The sequence below is a fragment of the Fistularia commersonii genome, chromosome 1 (genome assembly GCF_037954325.1).
Source record: "Fistularia commersonii isolate RoL2024-O1a breed Wild chromosome 1, RoL_Fcom_v1.0, whole genome shotgun sequence".
Lineage (NCBI taxonomy): Eukaryota > Metazoa > Chordata > Actinopteri > Syngnathiformes > Fistulariidae > Fistularia > Fistularia commersonii.
The window spans coordinates 17,713,121-17,732,376 of NC_141284.1; the positions used below are offsets into that span (position 1 = coordinate 17,713,121).

Sequence of the window (19,256 nt, forward strand, 5' to 3'; positions counted from 1 at the left end):
GGAAGGAAGGGGGAGGGGAGCCGACACAAGCCAGCCATATGCCCGAGATTCCTCGCTAATGATCTCTTCCCTGCTGCTCGCTCCAGAACGCTTTTATTTGGCAAATAAGTGAAAGGCAGTGTCTGGAATCCAGAACAATGGAAGGTCAGAAGCTGCACATTTTCCCTTTTCCCTTTAAACGGATTTACAAACTCGCTTGACGTTCAAACGTGCTGGGAAGTAATCGAGTTTGTAATAATTGTTCATTTAAACAAAACACCGTTTTTGAGGGGTATCGTGTTCCTTGTGCAAATTTTTTTTTTTGGGGGGGGGGGGGGGATTTTTACACCATAATGGTTGAAGTACATCAAATGTGTCATGGGGAGGTGAAGTGTTGATTGTATCTGAGAATGTCACTTTCGCGTTGTCTTTAATTTTCCCTTTTTATTCTCCAGAATTCTTAAAATGGAATTGTGCTCACCCATGTATCTCAGGGTTATTTACTAGTGTATCTACCCATGAACGTGACAGTTAAAATAGATTACCTTGCACTTCAATACATTTGTCACTTGGGTGCATTTAGCCTTCATCTAAACCTGCAGCTACCATGTTTTTAAACTAAAAAAAAAAAAAAACACAACTTGACTGTTTTGGACACTTTAAGCTCAGACACTCTGTTACCTGACTGTCACAACGCTCAGTGTCTTCCTATGTCCTATCAATTACATTGCCATGAAAGCAGTGTGACAAAGTAGTCATGTCTGATTTTCGCCATTCATCCAAAGTCATGTTTCAAGCCAAGTCAAGCATTTCAAGTCAAGCTTCACAATCAGAAAAAGGTGGTACGCCTTCTGTCTCCAAATCTTTGACTGAAAGTACTCCCCAAAATACTCTTTACAGGGGAGAAAACCGAGGAGGCCACAGAAAGTGGAGTGATTCTCAGCCCCGGGTGGACGGATGTGTAACTGAAACCACATACTAAAAGTGAGTTTTTTTGTCACATGGTGTCAACCGGGGACCAGAGTTAAGGTTCAGATGGGTGTATACTGGAAGGTTGGTTTTCTCTGTGTTTTTCTATTAAGTCCAAGGCCTCAACTACGTAGCCATCATCATAGCAAAAAAGCTGACTAAATGACCAAGATCCAGAGAACTGATCTTAACCCTGCTATTGTCCAGCATTACCAGGCTGAAACCTTGATAGGATTTCGATGCAAATGAGCAATAGAGCTATGAGCTCTTTTTAATTGATTGACACAATCAGAATCTGCTTAAGTGGGGAAATATGTTCGCACATACAAGGATTATGACTCGATTTTTTCACCTTGTACTAACGTGTAAGAATAACAACTGAGCAAATGAAGATAAGATAAACGCACAGGTGTATACTAGCAAATCTTTCATGCCTCTGGCACATCTAAACTAGATATAGTTTGTGAGCTTTTGCTGTAACGTGTCCAGGTTGAGCTGCACCTGCACTATTAAAAGTCAGGGTGGTGGTAGGGCTTGAATGTCTCTGCATTCTTTGTTAACTTTTATCAGGTCATGGCAGAAATATAGCAAATTGTTTGAAAAGTGGAGCCATTAAATATTGAACAAGGTTTCTGAGACTGAAAGTCAATGTCATGTTTATAGCCAATACTGTCATGTTTCACACACACAGAAAATTGAAATTGCATTACTCTAAGACCCACAGTGCAGATGTAGAAATAATTATTAACATCACGGGCAACAAGGTTATTGACAAAGTCCAAAAAAGTAAATACTGACTGACAGGTTTGGGCAAATAAGTTTGAGTAAATTTGATGTTACAAGTTGAATGAAACACAACTATTTGCAAAGTTTTATTTGTTAACCGTGTAAGTAAATCCAGGTCCTTGATTTCACACCCTAACGCTCTCTGTGCTCTTGCTTTAGATGACACTTCACAAGATAATCATGTACTCAGAGCTTTCTCCTTGGAGGGGGGAGAGGCTATTGTCCATTGGATCCTGAGCCCAGAACCGTCATTACTTGAGCATATATAGAACTAAGGTTCTACGGTTAGGTCCAGAACCAAAGGTCTTGCAGTAAACCAGGCATTAGTTATTACAGTCTATCTTGGACTGGACCATAGGCACTTGTATTGGTGGAGGTCCGGTTGATGGGTTGAGAAAAGTTACACTGTGGTCTGTTACTGGCAACGTGACATCAGATGGGCACAGGCAGGCTTTGAATGTAAACAGCAAGTGTTGCTCCAATTGGTTGTTCCACCACACATAACGTCGCTGGCTGGCTCTTTCATTTCTGGCTCTTTTTACTTCAATTGGTTCTACGTTTATCCAGTAGCGGTGTCGGCTCGTGTATTTGACATCTAGGCCTTCAGTATTTCTCCGAATCAATCCACCCTCCAATAATTAGTTTACGGCTTTAAAAAAACATCCTATTATGCAGAACTGCGGTACAAATAGATGTGCATCACAGATAGATAACTCGTGTAGCCACAATAAATGCCTTTACAGTAAAAAGCCGCAACACATAGAAAGCACTAATAATAACCTTAGAAACTTTCAGTATTATTTAGGAAAATAGCACCATTTTACTCACCAAGAGTTCTGATCGTTTGTAGACAAAATCCATCCTCCTTTCTTTCCTCAAAAAGCTCAATTATTCTGTTGTACAGATCATCCATGCGCTTCACCTCCATCAAGAAGTCCTTTTCTATCGCCGTTGAAGCTAATGCTGAAAGTCGAGCTTGTCCTGTCGTATTCCTAGCATAAGTTTTATGCCAGAATATATTAGCAATATATTAACAATATGTTAGCAACTACATCCGTTTCTTCTCCTCCGGCAGGCATCGTGGGTTGACAAAACCGATATTAAACAAAAACAACTATATTTCTGTTCGCAGCTCACTAGTTCGCTTCTTCTCGCTAGTACACTAGTCCACTCTCTGACGATGCAATCAGAGGGTGAGAATACGGTGACATTGCTGTAGCCTGCTAGAAGGCTTTGGATATTGCCGACTCAAAATCCGGTTGGTTGAAGCAACAGCGTCATCAACACTTATTTTTTTGCGTAAAGGGCTAGCAGAACTGATTGTGCAGCCCCACCCCACCCCCGGCAGATGCCTTTGACTTTCACCCTGCCAGGCAACAGATATTGGCTGAAATGTGATTGGTTAAATCCTTTAATATGAAAATGTATGTCTTGAAGCGCCACTACCAGGGGAAAAGCTATGAAAGGAAGTGAACCATCTCGAATTATTTTATAAGTAACATCTGTGACTCAGAAATTCTTTTAGGCCAGCAGAGAAGACCTTGCAGGCCCTGATGGCCCACCACTGTCCAGTAGTGCCCACTGTGGTGTTTTGTTGTTAATGGTTGTTTTTTGGTACCCAGTGGAAATTAAAACTCAGCAGAGGGAGACCAGATCTGGGACCTTGTGTGTGAACAACTGCGCTGCTTTTCATATGCTCAAAACTAAGTGTATGCCATTTTTCAGTAATGGGAAAGTACAACCAAAATAGCAAATGGTCTCCACTTATAAAGCGCTTGAACACCTTGCAGTTTCAAAGAACTTTGCACAAGATTGCGGCTGATCTGCCCTGCAAGGGGCTAACCAATCCATCTGGAGCAACTTGGGGCTCAGTGTCTTGCTCATGGACACTTAAGTGTGCAGACGGAGGGAGCTGGGAAATATTCCCCTGACCTTCTGATTGGAGGGATGCCCACTCTACCAGCTGAGCCAGAGCTGCCCCGAAGTTTTCAGATGTATGAATCTGTGCTTACACTTGTTTCTGTAAACCTGTCTTGCTGTTTCTTCACGGTGACTTTCCCCATTAATCCCAGTGACCTTTTGTCCAAATCACAATGCCAAACACATGAAGAATATAAAAAAAAAAGAAATTCACTGAATGTGCTCTTGATGTACTTAAATGGGAGGTGTTTTATTGAGTTGTGTTTCTTCCTATGTAAGTAGCAAAACAACATATACTGAGTGGGAGTGTGTGAATAAGGCTTTAATTGCAGGAGCATGAAAACATTGTGCCATCGCAGGTCTGTGTAGGTTCTTGGTCACCCAGTCATTGATGATCAACTGCATAGCAACTGGACTTGATTGTCTTCAAGGGAAGACAACCAAGTCTAGTTTCTATGAGAAGATGTTCACAAGAAGAGTATCATTGCCAAAATAAAAAGTGGTCAGACATCACAGTTAGTCTAAAAAGAAGAGTTGCTGGACATTAACGGAGTGTTGTTGCCACAGGAGGAGGCCCATGGATGACTTGATACCTGTCTGCCAGTTCCAACTGAAAGGTTCTTGTTGCGAGGAACCTGTGCGTAGTGAGGATTTGCACACGCAAGACCCAACTTCTTGCTGTCTCCCTCGGTAATGCTGGGGAAGGATTATTCTTGCCAATCTAAATCGGCTGGTAAAGCAGTTGCTTGAGCTGGCAGGTCAGGGTGGTCCCTGAAGAAATGTTCCCTCCAAGCTCTTCTGTTGGCAGTATCTGTTGTACATGCAACTTCACGCAAATAATTGGAGGCCATGCATGTGTAATGGATGTCTGTGGGCCTCCTAACCGAGCATTCGTTGATGTGTCATCTTCATGTGATATAAACAGCAAAAATGCATTAGTCCACTTTTGCTTTAGGTTGTGGCAATCATTTTATGATATTTGAATGTAATATGTGTGGGTAAATTAGGTTACGTGTGGATTTTTTTTGCCATCTCTGTGTAAATCATTAGTGGTCAATGAATAACGAATTAATGTTTTCAAATTGCTCTTCACTTCAGAAAATTTAGGGATGTATAAAGGCGAGTTTCAGTATTTTGCGGTTCGACACTGTCGTATGACATTTGCTTAGCGGTACTCAGCTGTTCAAAAATGATTGTACGCATCTATGCAAAATCTACGCAAAGTTGATATTTGTTTATCCTGCTGTGTTGTGTGCATGGAACATCGTGTACGCACATTTTGGTGTGTATGCACATCAAAAGTACATGAGGGATCCCAGGCTACAGATGATGCACGTCTTGTGTTGGGCGATCACGGGATTAAAGCTCCCCCTTTCACAGTGTGGGTCACAGCATCCCCCCCGGCTCCGATGCCCTGGACACACAAACACACACACACACACACACACACACACACACACACTCTTGTCACACATACACACATACTCTAGTCTATTAGAGTTTTAGAAAAGTAACCCTTCTGAATAAAAATATCAAAGCTTTTTGTTGTGTTTATCCATTATCTTTATCTTCAGGATAACTGAAGCTTGTTCCCCCCAACATCACTATTTTTGATTATGTCCTATTTGTGACTCCGCAGCTGCCCCTGTCACTGTGGGGGAGGGGCAATGGGTTACCCCAATATGGCGCCTCATCCTGGGATCTCACAGCTTCCCCTTTCAGCCTCATCACCCCACCCCCTCCTGCTTCCTGGACATGCATTAAGATTTAATTCAGTTTCTAGTACGGCAACATCAGCTATTTTGCCACAAAACAAATGGTCAATTATTGGATTGGTTTTGTGGATCTGCAGACAAGCATGGGCAACAACAGGGCAGGAAAACCACAGATCTGTATTGAATGGTGATCAGCGGGTAAATACTGAACTGTGCACAGAAAAAATGTTTAGTTGCAGCAGTGGGAGGGACTTTTTAAACATGTAAAGTAGATCAAATGTGTTCATATTACAGCTACAGAGAGTGACGATTTAGTGTATCGATACACTGATGGATCCAGTGATCTTCATGTAGACCACAGAGGTTGAGCTTGTTGACGTTCAGCAAAACACACATCTCACTATACAGGGCATTGTTGTAAGACTTGTTCACAGTGATTCTATGCCAGCAATGAAACAGGTATTATTTACCACTTCAGAAGAGATGAAGAAGAAGATAATGAAATCTCCAATGAATTTAATGCTGACTTGCAAGCACAGTTGATGGACATCAATAAGTAGCAGATGGATTTGTCCCTTTTTGGATTGTTGGTGTGTTGTTGACATACAGTTGCACTTCAGAATATCTACAACGGTTTTATGTTCCCGTTGGAAGAACAAGGGTGTCAAGGTGAGGTAGAAATGAGACGACTCATTAATGTGAAGCCCAACAGCTTAATTTGACCCTTTTTTATGACAGTTCGAGTACGACTCAACTCATACTGCTTGTGTTTCTATTGGGGATACTGCCTGGTATTCGGTCCTTTCTTAGTACCTGCTCTGGTAAGGTTCAAAGCAAGCCAGGCAGATACTAAAACGTAACATTAAAAGACTGTCTGCCCTTGATTGGCCTTAGAATGTCATCATTAAGCACTCCGCTTGACACAAGAATCAAACTCACTATATTTGAGATAACCCCTCTACATGATATGTTAGCATGGTTGCTGCTTCTGTTTCTCCCCACACGTTGCTTTCTCTGGCTGTCTTTTGTTGCTGTGTATGTGAAAAAAGGCATAGACCGACCAGCAAGTACATCTTTGCCTCTATTTCTTCAATTTGTGTGTTTAGCGTCGTGTATAAAATGACATCAGTCAGTTTCATGCTGTGCTATGATGACCCACATCAGGAGGCACTACAAAGTCACAGAAAACCAACTTAACCAAGTCAAAGCGGGGCGGAAATGTATAGTGGAAAGCAACATTCGTTTGAATGTAGCCGTGCCAGTGCTACATTGGATTGTTATTGGGATTACAGTGGTCAAGAAGCTGTATCTGTCTTTTTTGAGTCCAGGCTGTAAAGGGGTAGCCATTGGTAGACCGTGGTAGTTTTAGATGGACTCGATCATCTGTAAAGGTCTCCGAGTGCACAATGGTTAAAACCAGTGTCAAACTAAGTAAACCAGAGTAAAAACCATTGCCAACTCAAACTGCCTTCTTACCAGGGCTGGGACTTCAATCAACAAGGACAAAAGTGCCTCATATATTTAGTCAATGATATAAACACCATTTCATAAAATCCCTGTGCTTTTGCTGACACAATTGATCAGGGGATTCAAGTCTGATTTGTACGTGCATATAAATTTGATTTGTTTTCACACTGAAAAATTAATAGAAAATGAATTACCTACTAATACTCTATGAATAGATTAATCAATAGAAATCAATTAATGAGAATTAATTCATTAATAGTTGAAACAAATAAGAAAACGTTAACTTCAGTCTTGATGCGGAACCATTTTTCGGACGAGCACTTCCGGCAAACATGGTTCTGCATTTTGCGCTGTGTCTACACGGACGACAATTGCGTGAGCACCGCACCGCGAAACGGATAGCAGTAACTAGAGGCTTCTAGAAACAACTTGTGCCGGACAGACAGCGGCTCACACGCAGCCACAGTGAAGACATCCTTTCTGAGCCCAAAGTTAAACATTTGATAATCACACAACCGCACAAATGGCCAAGTGGGGTGAAGGGGACCCTCGCTGGATTGTAGAGGAGCGAGCCGACGCTACTAATGTCAACAACTGGCACTGGTGAGACACGTTTAAAGGACACTGGCTGCTAACCAGACGGCTAACTGCTAGCATTGCGTTCTTATACTATTTTATGAAAAAGATGAGCAGGGGTTGTTCACAACGTAAGCCGGTCAGTGTGATTGGTTTGTCAAAAGTCAGCTACCAGCGGACAAGTTTGATCATTATGATATGAAGAGTTTAAAAATAAAGAAAATCTAGCCGAGCTAATACGGTGTTCGTTTTCGAGATAGATGCGGCGGATGCTAGCGCCTGTATCCTCATGGTTGAAGTGCGGTCATGGTCTATAAGGGCTGAGACTCAGCATCGTTATCATCTTTCTGTTACAACAAACAGAATACACAATTTAGACCGAGCAATAACATAACTGCATGGTTCTGTTTCGCGGCAACGGGGTTCCAGGCTACTGATGTTGAACCGTCGAGGCAGCGCTTAGCATGGGGCACATGCCAAGCGTTAGATACCGAGCCAGATTTGGATGCTCTACTTATCTGTTTTCGCATACGATCATCACGAGGTCGAGAATTTTAGATCTTGTTAATCTGTTTGAATCACTGCTTTTTTCTGTGTAAGGGTTTCTGACGGCTGGCATTTGTGGAGTTTGTTCGATGATAGGATTCTCTCAAGTTCAGATTCCCATTGATTTAATTCTTGTTCTGATCGTCTTGTCCCTCTTGTTAATTTCAACTATTTTTTTGGGCTGAAGGTTTTGCGTATGTCTGTTATAAATTGACTTTTACCTCTATTGCCTTTGCCTCTGACTTTGACAACACTGGTTTGATGTCAACAGACTCCCCAGTTACCTGCTTCTGCATCTATTCTCTCTCCAGAGAGCACAAAATTAGCTTGAATCCATATGAAAGTGACCATTTTCACCCTTGTCTAACATTCTAGACTTACATACAGTGATTCTGCTTGTGTCATTTTATGGTATTTGGACTGTTGCTCTCAGAGCAGCAAGTAGGCCCCTACACAAGAAGCCTTGAAGAAATTGGGGGGAAAAAAGCCGCATCCACTGATTGGACATATTGGCTTCAGTGAGGATGGTACATAGCCAAAAATGTGTTAAATGTGAATAGGGCAACAAAAAAGGGTGAGTGCTCACAATGATTAAAGTTTAAGTTTAAAACACCGATGTTGGATTACACGTCACGTTGTGTTTCTGCAGCCCATTCGCGCTTTTTTGACATCAAGAGAATCAGCTGTACTCATCCTGAGTCTTTTTGATATTTGCCATTCTATGTCTATGGAACATGTGGTCCTTCGGGGAAGATCTGTGTACTCCTTAGCACAGACCTGCACTGTCTAGATTTGCACATCCACTGTTAATTATAACACTAAGTCACTCAAAATTTGAATTAGGACTTTTTAAAACTCAAGAGATTTTCACAGTCCACACCAGTAGTTTGCACATCCATCCAATACTTTAAATGAGTTTCTCCATGGCAAAACTTTGTGGTTACTTATCATTTACTGTACTCTGTACGGTGGCCTTGAGTGTTGAGAAAGGCACCTTAAAATAAATTGCATTATTATTGTTATTATTATTATTATCATCATCATCATCATCATCATCATCATCATCATCATCATCATTATTATTATTACAATTATTATTCCTCATGGTAACATTTACTAACTTCATCAGTGGAAAATCTGTAAGTGGATGGAATGCCAGACTGTATTACATCATAATGTGTATGTTCCTCCTTAAGGAATACAATAGCATTTACTATATGTACGTAGCTATGTATAGCTGCATACTATAGCAAGTCTCCGTGGGGGAGGGGAGGTCCAGAGTTTTTTCCCCAAATCATTAGTCAATTAATCATTTGAAAATGTCATATTGTTTAAGTAACACAATCTCAAACAGAAAATAGGAAAAAAAAACCTGCTAAAATCCTAACTTAATCCGTGTGTGTGTGTGTGTGTGTGTTTGTGTGTGTGTGTGTGTGTGTGTGTGTGTGTGTGTGTGTGTGTGTGTGTGTGTGTGTGTGTATGTATGTGTGTGTGTGTGTTTACCACATCATCTCCATCTTTTCAGGACTGAACGAGATGCAACAAACTGGTCGTCGGACAAGTTAAAATCCCTGCTTGTCGGGCCACTGCTAGATGGCGAGGAGGGCAGCTGCGAAGTCACTGAGGTCAAGCTTGAGGGGGAGGCATCCATCAACAACCGCAAAGGGAAACTCATTTTCTTTTATGAGTGGACAGTAAAAGCAACTTGGAAAGGTGAGCAAACAACCGGCGTCATTGTTAGATCTTTCTGTCAGTGCCCGACCCATTAACAGAAATGGTGAAATAATTTGCATTCTGGCCGAGGATTACCAACAGTCACAAGCCATCAAGCCGTTTTCCAAATTTGTGATGATTGAAGAAAAATTCTCTCGTATTCCAAAATGCATATAGTCACCTGCCCGCTATCATGGTGGGGGAAAGGAAGGAGAAAAGATGAAGATCTAAATCACTTGGCATCCTTTTTATGTATATAGCAATATGGATAATATTTGAGACAAAATGTCTTTGTTCTGATGTGATTTGCCAGTTTATATTTTGACATTCCTAATTGAATTAGTATGGGTTAGGGTTAGTCACTTTAGTCACTAGATTTTTCAGCACTTTCAAAAAATGCATATTGTTAAGCTAAGCCATTTAGAATGAGCAAAATCTGACCTTAAAAATCAGAAAGTCTTCCCAGACAAATTGTTTTCCACAAAGAGAAATTATCAAATATTCAAAAACTGACTTGTTAATGGCTGAGTCCTGTCTGTTAACGAATTTGTTTACTTATCTTCGCTAGCCATATCGAAAGATGGTGTGAAACATAAAGGATCAATAGATGTTGCCAATCTGTCGGACGAGAATGACATGGACGATCTGGATGTAAGTCATCACTCTGGCGCTGTAAGTTCAGGTGGCGGTAGTAAACGAACGGCATGGTGATGTGTGTTGTGTATTTTTTTTTTCTCCCCTCACCCAGATCAGTGTTTCTGTGGACAAAGAGGAAGGTCAGTCATCTATGATCAAACTTGTGAAAACAGCAGGAGTTCAGAAGTTTCGTGAAGCTCTGGGAAGCTACGTCCTTCTCTTAAAGACAGGTGTGTGGAAAAGCTTCAGATATGAGGAAGCAATTAGTGATAAGAGGCTGATCATTTTGACCTGTTCCAGTCCACATCATTTTCCATGTATGGCTTTAGGGGAGGGGGGGTAACCTGATGAATAGTTGAAGTTGAAGTTACTGAACAGAAGTTATTTGTTTAGAATGATGGCAGACTCTGTACCACAAATTGGGGGGCGCGTTCCTCAAGCAAAAATCGAACAGATAATCGCCAGAATTACCAATTAATGATTAGAATTTGGGAGAAAAATGTGAGAAGGGTCATCTGAACCAAAAAAAATACAATTCTTCTGTGCTGAATGCAGCCATGAAGCTGCACATGGGACAAAACCCTGGGCAAAATGAACTTCATATGGCTTTGGATGGCAAAGGAGTTGCAATAGCAAGAAATGACTCAACAAAACAAACACTAAACCAAAGCATCAGCACTCCACCATCTCAACCCAAAAACTGTTCAGAAAATATTCAGAGGACCTCTGTCCATGGTGATGTATTTGAGTTCAAGTGTGTGTGTGTGTGTGTGTGTGTGTGTGTGTGTGTGTGTGTGTGTGTGTGTGTGTGTGTTGTCAGAGTTCACACAGGGGATGATATTGCCGACAGCTAATGGCGTGAGCAACACTTCTACCACATCTCAGTCTAAAGCAAAGCTGGATAAAACTGTGGTCAGTTTCTTTCCCTGCCTCTTTCCTGTAGTTGACATAGTAAGTTGTCGCCACTGTGTCTCCCTCACCCGCTTATTTATTTGTTTTTTTGTTTTGTTTTTTTTCAAATTTCCCCGCTGAGCAGATTTCCTCTTCGGGCAGCACAGCACCTCCTCACAACGCAGGCGTCAAAATCCCCACCTGTAAATTCAGCTTGCGAGAAACTTTCCTCACCTCGCCACCAGAGCTCTACCAGGTGTTTCTCAAGCAGGAGGTGAGCCTTCCCCCATCTGTTGCCTTGGTTACGATTGAACAGAACCAGTCTGTTAGATGCTTAGACTTTTTGTCATCGGGCACGCAGATGGTGCAGGCGTTCACAGGAGGTCCTGCCACAGTGGATGGAGAGAGAGGGGGCAGGTTTCGGCTGCTTGGAGGGAACGTGATGGGGGAATTCACAGAGTTGGTGAGAATGAACCCCTTCATGCCCATGCTAAGAACAGACTAAAATGCAAATTGTTTTCAATGGCTTGTTCTGACTGTTAGTTTTGTGACGACTCAATAATTATTTGGGATTCGATAACATCAAAAGTCATAGAACCCAACGTGATAAAATTGTGTTTGTCATCAACAGCAACGATCCATTAGATGATCAATGTTACTTTAAGATCATTTTTAGGTTGAATGACAAAATGTAAAGGCATTTTTTTTTCAGCATGGATAGTTGAAATAAAGAGTTTTAAATGACTAAAATCCTTCTTTTGCAGACCACACAATTACTGCATAATTTTCTACCGGAACATTATAGGATCTGTGTGTCAATATATCCCAACTAGTTCAAACAAACAATGTGGCTGAAACTTTTTCATGAAACCTGGTCACTCTATTCATACTTGACTTTGTTATTCATATTTTCAGAACATTCAAGAAGGGAAGACATTCTGAAAAAGAAAAAAAGAACAGACTATGGTGTTATTTTGCTTTGAATTGAGTTTTATAACCAAATTGTTTCTTTTAAACTCTACATCCTGTGAGACGATGCTGACGGGCCGACAGATTCTGCACCTCAGCCGATGTTTTTGGAGCTATATTCAAATGTTCATAGAAATGAGTAAGTCATGTTCTCCCTCCAGGTTCCCGATGAGAAAATAGTCATGAAGTGGCGGTTCATCAACTGGCCCAGCGGTGAGTCCTGCTTCTTCCTCCAAGGCTTCAGTGCTGCGTCTGTCTGTAAATGCAGGAAACGGCACAAGTGCTTTCGTTTGAACATGAGTGAAATACTTTCAACCCTTTCTATTTTCTTTCATTCCTTTACATTTTTTTTTGCCTGGTATTGAATTTACTTCTCTCTGAGTTTCTTTGGTCATTTTCCCTGGGAGGGAATTTTGTGGATACACAAAATTAGCTTTCAATTATATGAATATTTTTCAAATTTGTAAATTACCAAACAAAATCTAAAACTACATGAAATTTATGTTGAACAACACAAAAATGAAGAAAAAAAATGAAAGATGAAAATAGCCTGGAAGTTACTTGAATTATTTGATTTTATATAATGTTAAAGTTGAGTTAATGATCTTGGCATTAATCACTCTTGTGTTTGTGCGCGTGCGTGCGTGCGTGCGTGCGTGCTTGTGTGTGTGTGTGTGTGCGTGTGTGCGTGCGCGTGTGCGCGTGTGTGTGTGCAGAGCACTATGCCACCATCACACTGAACTTCGTGGACCGGAGCAGTGAGACTGAATTAAAGGTGGAGCTGCGTGGCGTTCCGGACAGTGAGGAAGAGAAGACCAAAGAGGGCTGGAAGAGATACTACTTTGAAGCTATCAAACAGACATTCGGCTTCGGGGCACGACTCTACTGAGGTTACCCAGCAACTCTGTCTTCATTTTTCATTTTTTTGGATCTCTAACCTCTCTGGCACATGTTGTAAGCTCCTACCGTGACTCAACGAAAGAGATAAAAGGCCCCACCTGCCCATCACCGCCTGTCCGTGTAAATGTTTTAATTTCAACATATTTAAATCTAGATTTATTTCCCCCCTGGTTTTGTGGGTCAAAGAAGTGAAAGTTGGACTGTGCCTTTGAGATTCAAAACCACTGAATGAAATTGGCCCACATTTCTATCAATGTTGTCATTGCAAATAGCTTAAATAAAATGTTGATTTTTTTTTTTTTCTTTCTCCGTTTCTTGTTTTTTTCTTTTGGAAACTGATTGTTTTATTCAATTTCACCTTCCTCTGTAACCATGGTGAAGATGCATGAGGAGCAAGCAGCAGCTGGCTCACCAGTCGGTCACTTATAGCTCAGCATATCTTGACTTTTAGTTGTTCTGTTCAGACTCCTGTGACGAGCGCAGCGCCCTCTGGAGTGACCAGATGACTGGGACCCTCATCAGGCCAGGAATGGTTTGGTTATCAAATGTTCAACATCTAAAAAAAATAACTCTGGGGTCCTTAAACGGCCAGCTTGTAGCAACTAAAGAGAGAGAGACATTTGCTATATTTGACAAGGAACTGTTAAATAAAAAGGCATAGATTTCTTCATTTCAAAAGTATGTTAAAAAAAAAAAGAATTAGTTTCTTGGAATAAACCGATCCTTGTATGAGCTTGATTTGTTTTTATTTATGTGAGCACATCTTTAACTTCACATTAAATTTTTGGTCAAAAACACCGACCCGAGTGGAACTGTGATATTTTCTCCGTAGCATCTGTAGTACTTAGATGTCGCCTGTGTGTGTACTATTAGTTTTAGTCTTGGTTTTTTTGAAGCCCTGTCCAAAAAAGGAAAATGGTCGCAATTTTGTTGAATATGCCCCGAGTTCCTTCGGACAGGGACCTGCTTTTTGTCTGGATTTACAACTACCAAAAGAAATATCAAAACAAAATATCTGAAGATCCTTTAAGAAATTCCATCAAAAGTTCAATTCAAAATTATTTTCAACCCTTTTTTTTTAAATAGAAAAAAAAAATACTGGAAAGCCGTAAGATATGTGATCTACATGCCGTACTGTACAAAGGCTTTAAGAGAATTACTCAGATTTACAGACCACCCTACCATGTGGTAACAATAGGCAAAACAGTAATTAATAAACTTATAAATGTACTTTCAAGGAGAAGAAAGTCCAAGGTACTGCATCTGTATTTAAACACGAAAACCTCATCTGAAATACAGTAACTTTTCCCAAAGTAAGGAATCGGCTCACAAAAGCTGAGTGGTACTTTTTTTTTCCCCCCTACTTCCTTCTTGGGTCGATCACGTTGAGTCATAAGCACATGTAGGGCTCTGGCTCCTGGAAGAGCGACAGGAAGTGAGTCACTCAGACTCAAATAGGAGAAAAAAGGCAGGAATGTGATGCTGATGGAAATTTTTTTTTTTTTTTTCTAGGGTGGGTGGTTATGCATGTTACATCCTCGCGGGCGTGCTGCGACTGCTCAGGGGATCCCTCTAGATCTACGAGCAGCGTGTCAGGTTCTGACAGGGATCCTCTGAATGTGCCAGGAGCTTGATCTTAAGCTGGAACTTGAGTCCCGGTCCAGTGAGATACCTGATCCATCTTCTCTTTTTTCAAGAGGATTTCATGCTGATTTGTCCCAGAAACAAATCAAACTTAAAACAAATCAGGAGTGGAAGCATAAAAAAGCTTTTTTTTTTTTTTTTTTTTTTTTTTTCATAAAAACTGTCAGACAATCTCCCTCAAATCATGGGATTTTAAAAAGACATTTCTGTCCAATTAAACCTGAGTTCAAATTCTCCACTACTTTCCAAAGTTCCAACATCAATCCTGCATTCAGGGTCTATCCCTAACCCAGCTGTCATTGCACGAGAGGCGGGGTACACCCTGGACTGGTCACCAGTCAATCGCAGGGCCACATACAAAATTCAATCGCTCATTCGGGGCAATTTTTTACTATTAATCTGCCTAATTTTTTTGGGACTGTGGGAGGAAACCTATGCAGAAATGGGGAGAACATGGAAACGTCAAAAAGAAAGGTCCCCTTGTCGGAATCGCACTAGGGTCCTTTGTGCTGTAAGGCCGAAGTGCTAATCAATCGACCATCGTGCCATCTGAAGTTCCAACAGCTTGATTTTTTTTTTTTTTTTAGTGTTTCTTCTATTTTTCTGGTATTTATTGAAGCAAGGTTTCATGGTAGTTTGGAGGCAAATTTAATGAATGATTAGAAAGTATCTTGAAAGGTATTTGGATTTTTTTTTTAGTTTCAAATTTCATTTTGCAGTAAACAAATCTCATGTATCTTTTAACCATTTTGATGTCATTTCTAAATCAGTGTCCAGAAGCAGCAGCGCCCCCATCTGTAGACCGACCACATTCAGGTCAGCGTCCTGAGCCGCAGAATAGAAGGCTTGTTCTGCCAAAATTTTCAGGAAGTGGAAGAGCTTCTCTGACTATACACTCCTTACTGCGAGAGAGAGAAAACAAACCAGCAGGATTTCATCATCCTGGTCTCTCTGGGATTCCTAGGGAGTCCTGGAACTCTCCTGCAGTGCAAAATTCACTGTCAGCATCACCCTTCATGGTCTGGTAAAGATATTTGTTTCTTGCATTCTTGTATTCATTTAGTGATAGTTTTTTGATAACGTGATATTTTTTCCATGCATTTTGTTAGTTTATTTCTTTTTCAAAATCATGCCAAAATGTCAGTAAATTTGTTATTACTCGCCCGGTACAAATAATCAAGAACTTAATTGAAATGAACATAAAATAATCTGACCTTTGGAAAAAAATTCAAGTAAACTGCAAGGATTTATCTAAAAATGAACAAGAAATTACCAGAATAATCACAAAATAATTTCTGCAGAAACTGAAGAAAACTGACTAAAAGCAGCATAAACCAAGATTGTAGACTGCAGCAAATTACCTAAAAAATAATTAGAAATTGTTAAAACATAACTGATAATATTTACTCAAATCTAAAAGAAACTACCTGAGGACAAGCAGGAAGTCAGAATGCAGCTGCAGGGAACTGACCATAAATTCAGAAATTTTAGCGGGTTCAGTATCTTGCTCAAGAACACTTTGACACACAAAGACGATTTGCTACTACCGCCCTAAGTTCTGAGGCTCAGGATTCTGTCGACAGTGAATGTCACCCGTGAAAAAATAAGTGCACAAACACACAGGTGGTGGGATCTTTGCTCCAAGGCGGTCGAGGGGATTTGAAATGTTTTAATGACAGTTCGTCAGTTTCACATCAGAAAGACACAGCTGGGATCGGTCACATTGGCTTTAGATGTCCGAAATAAAAAGCTAATGTGAACATTCGGAGGAAATTATATTTTGTTTCATTAACAACTTAAAAACAGCCCAGTATCCACATTAGGATCCAAAACAAACAGTTGAAATCAGAGATCCTGACATTGGCATCACAACCTCCATCGAGCCAAATATCGTCTCAACAAACGCTGGTGTCTCTATGGGATTGTAGACACCACCAATCAGATTTTTGACGGATAAAATAATGATCAGAATTTTTTTCATACACCGGTATTAATCCGTATATATTCATTAATACACCATATATTCACAGTTTTGTTGATAATCAAACAGTTGATTGAATCAGAGAAGGCAGCAGCAGGAAAAATAAAAACACACCCCGCTGATCAATCAGGTATTTTAGCGATCACGGGACGGCCATCGCACACAGTCCTCCCCAAATCTGTGTCCCTCTGCATGATCCTCTTTATACAAAACTGTGATGACAGGTGTCCAAGTGGGAAATATAATCTTACATTTTAGAGTTGTGAATGTGTGTGTGTGTGCACATATACACTGTATGTACACAGTGTTCATAAAGACCATCTATCAAGTAAAATAATATGATAGAATAGAATAGAGTCGAACTTTATTAATCCGGAAGGAAATTCTTTGGCCGAAATGCTCCTACATTACATACATTGACTCATGGGTAGATAGCTTAAAATGAAATGACTTAAGACTCAACAAATTATATCTAAATTTACTTACAAACAATTATCCAATCAACTGATGAAAACTGCAGAGATGAGGTGTTTGTTTTCACTGGTAAAACAGGTTTTTCGTTCTGAGCCCCAGGTCAAAATTCAGAATTTAGCTAATTTCACTGTCCAACCATGTCCAACCTTTCCTGTCTTTGACCGGATAACGATCCTTTATAAGTCAGTCCCGGTAATCATGACAAACACAAGCAAATTCAACAAAGTAAAAGTTGAGTTTTTCTGCTTCGTCCAAGATGAAGTCAAATTTTCCACAGCCCCTGAAGGCAGCAAGCATAATTGACCTGCCTGCTAACAAGTTTGCCATTTCGCTCATGCTAGGGGACTCACTGGGGAGAAGCAAACGTTGTATCTCCTCCTCTGTCCGTTCATGTTTTTGTCACAAACCGCCGTGGCATCCTTTTGTTTACTTTGGGCATGAAAAAGTCCGAGGGATGTGATAAGAAAAAAAAGGGGCCTCACACACGTGACGTCAACCCTGTAATCCCGAGGAAGACGTTACAATGTGTCTATTTTTTCATTTTTTTATTATTATTTTTTTACTTAAGCAAACACTCAGGATTTAAAATCATTTTCTTTATTGTTATTTTTTATTGTTTATTATTACTGTATTATTATTTATCGGATTCTCTGAACCAAGAGGAGCAGTGGGGTTTTGTGCTTGTCATGGAACACTGGACCAGCTCTATATCCTAAACAGGGTTGTTGAGGGTGGATGGGAGTTCGCCCAACGAGTCTACATGTGTTTTGTGGACATGGAGAAGGCATTTGACCGTGTCCTGCGGCAGTCCTGTGGAGGGTGTTGGAATATGTGGTACCAAACCCCCTTATACAAGCTGTTCAGTCCCTGTATGATCGGTGTCGGAGCTTGGTAGGATTGCTGGTTGTAAGTCTGATTTGTTTCCGGTGAGAGTCGGACTCCGCTAGGGTTGCCCTTTGTCACCGATTCTGTTCATAACTTTTATGGACAAAATTTCTATGCGCAGCCAGGGCGTCAAGGGGATCTGGTTTGGTGGCCGCAGGATTGAGTTTCTGCTTTTTGCAGTTGATGTGGTTCTGTTGGCTTCATCGGGCCATGATCTCCAGCTCTCACTAGAGCAATTCGCAACCGAATACGGCTGGGATGAGGATCAGCACCTCCAAATCCGTCATCCTGGTTTTCAGCCGGAAAGAGATCCAGTTCTGACTCCAGGTTGGGTAAGAGATCCTGCCTCAAGTGGAGGAGATCCAGTATCTTGGGGTCTTGTTCACAAGTGAGGGAAGGATGTAACAGGAGAACAATAGGTGGATCAGTGCAGCGTCAGCAGTGATGCAGACTCTTCACCATTCTGTCTTGGTGAATTTACCGCTCAATATTCGTTCCTACCCTCACCCAGGGTCACGAGCTGTGGGTCGTGACCAAGAGAACAAGGTTGCAGATCCATTGGCCGAAATTAGTTTTCTCCTTAGTGTGTTCAAGCTCTCCCTTAGCGATAAGGTGAGGAGATTGGCCATCAGCGCGGGGCTCAGAGTAGAACTGCTGCTCCTCCACGTGGAGAGTATTATTATTATTATTATTATTATTACTATTATTACTATTATTATTATTATTATGTTCCTCTTTTTTTTCCTTTGTAAAATTTGTTCTGCATTATTTATTTGTTTTTTTTTCTTAAGTACAAGTTTATATTTCTTGTTATTTTATGGCTATTTTAAACAAATTTGATGCTAATTTTTAGGTGAATTCCAACATTTCTCCCCTCAGTAACTTGAGAAATTACTGGCTGATTTGAAAATACTTTGTACTGACATTATTGAGTTTTTATTCAAGTTTTGTATAGTTTTGATTGATTTAAAGTTTTGTATATTGTTGGTTAATTTTTATTTTATGCTCAATTTAAGATATTTCTGTATTATATAAACCCTTTTTTTTTTTTCAAAAATGATTTCCCTCCCTAAAACTTACAATATTTTTTTCCTATTGATTACAAAATATTGATTGAGTTCAATGATTGATGGAACTTACTCCAATTAAAGAGAATATTACATGTGTGAAATCAGACAGTAAAGAACAAGATGCGAAACTTCTTT

At 40.5% G+C, this 19,256-nt stretch overlaps 1 protein-coding gene and 1 long non-coding RNA gene across 2 annotated transcripts; both read left to right on the plus strand.

Moving 5' to 3' along the window:
* Window positions 1-50: 50 nt before the first annotated feature.
* On the plus strand, window positions 51-5,106 carry LOC147237665 (uncharacterized). Its single transcript, XR_015106585.1, has 3 exons — window positions 51-144; window positions 880-963; window positions 4,222-5,106. It is a non-coding gene; the product is annotated as an uncharacterized LOC147237665 (long non-coding RNA).
* Window positions 5,107-7,221: 2,115 nt separating this feature from the next.
* On the plus strand, window positions 7,222-13,797 carry LOC147237666 (activator of 90 kDa heat shock protein ATPase homolog 1-like). The gene is made up of 10 exons (XM_086152082.1): window positions 7,222-7,439; window positions 9,484-9,671; window positions 10,240-10,322; window positions 10,420-10,537; window positions 11,128-11,219; window positions 11,344-11,472; window positions 11,560-11,661; window positions 12,329-12,380; window positions 12,884-13,057; window positions 13,532-13,797. The coding sequence occupies exons 1-9, from the start codon at window positions 7,360-7,362 to the stop codon at window positions 13,054-13,056; spliced, it is 1,017 nt and encodes a 338-aa protein (XP_086008208.1). The 5' UTR covers window positions 7,222-7,359; the 3' UTR covers window position 13,057; window positions 13,532-13,797.
* The last annotated feature ends 5,459 nt before the right edge of the window (window positions 13,798-19,256 follow it).

What these genes read in the sequence shown, in the direction of transcription:
- LOC147237666 (XM_086152082.1), top strand. Translation starts at nt 7,360, where the DNA reads ATGGCCAAGTGGGGTGAAGGGGACCCTCGCTGGATTGTAGAGGAGCGA. An exon ending in AATGTCAACAACTGGCACTG is followed by an intron (nt 7,440 to 9,483) that starts GTGAGACACGTT and finishes CCATCTTTTCAG; the next exon opens with GACTGAACGAGATGCAACAA. An exon ending in ATGACATGGACGATCTGGAT is followed by an intron (nt 10,323 to 10,419) that starts GTAAGTCATCAC and finishes CCCCTCACCCAG; the next exon opens with ATCAGTGTTTCTGTGGACAA.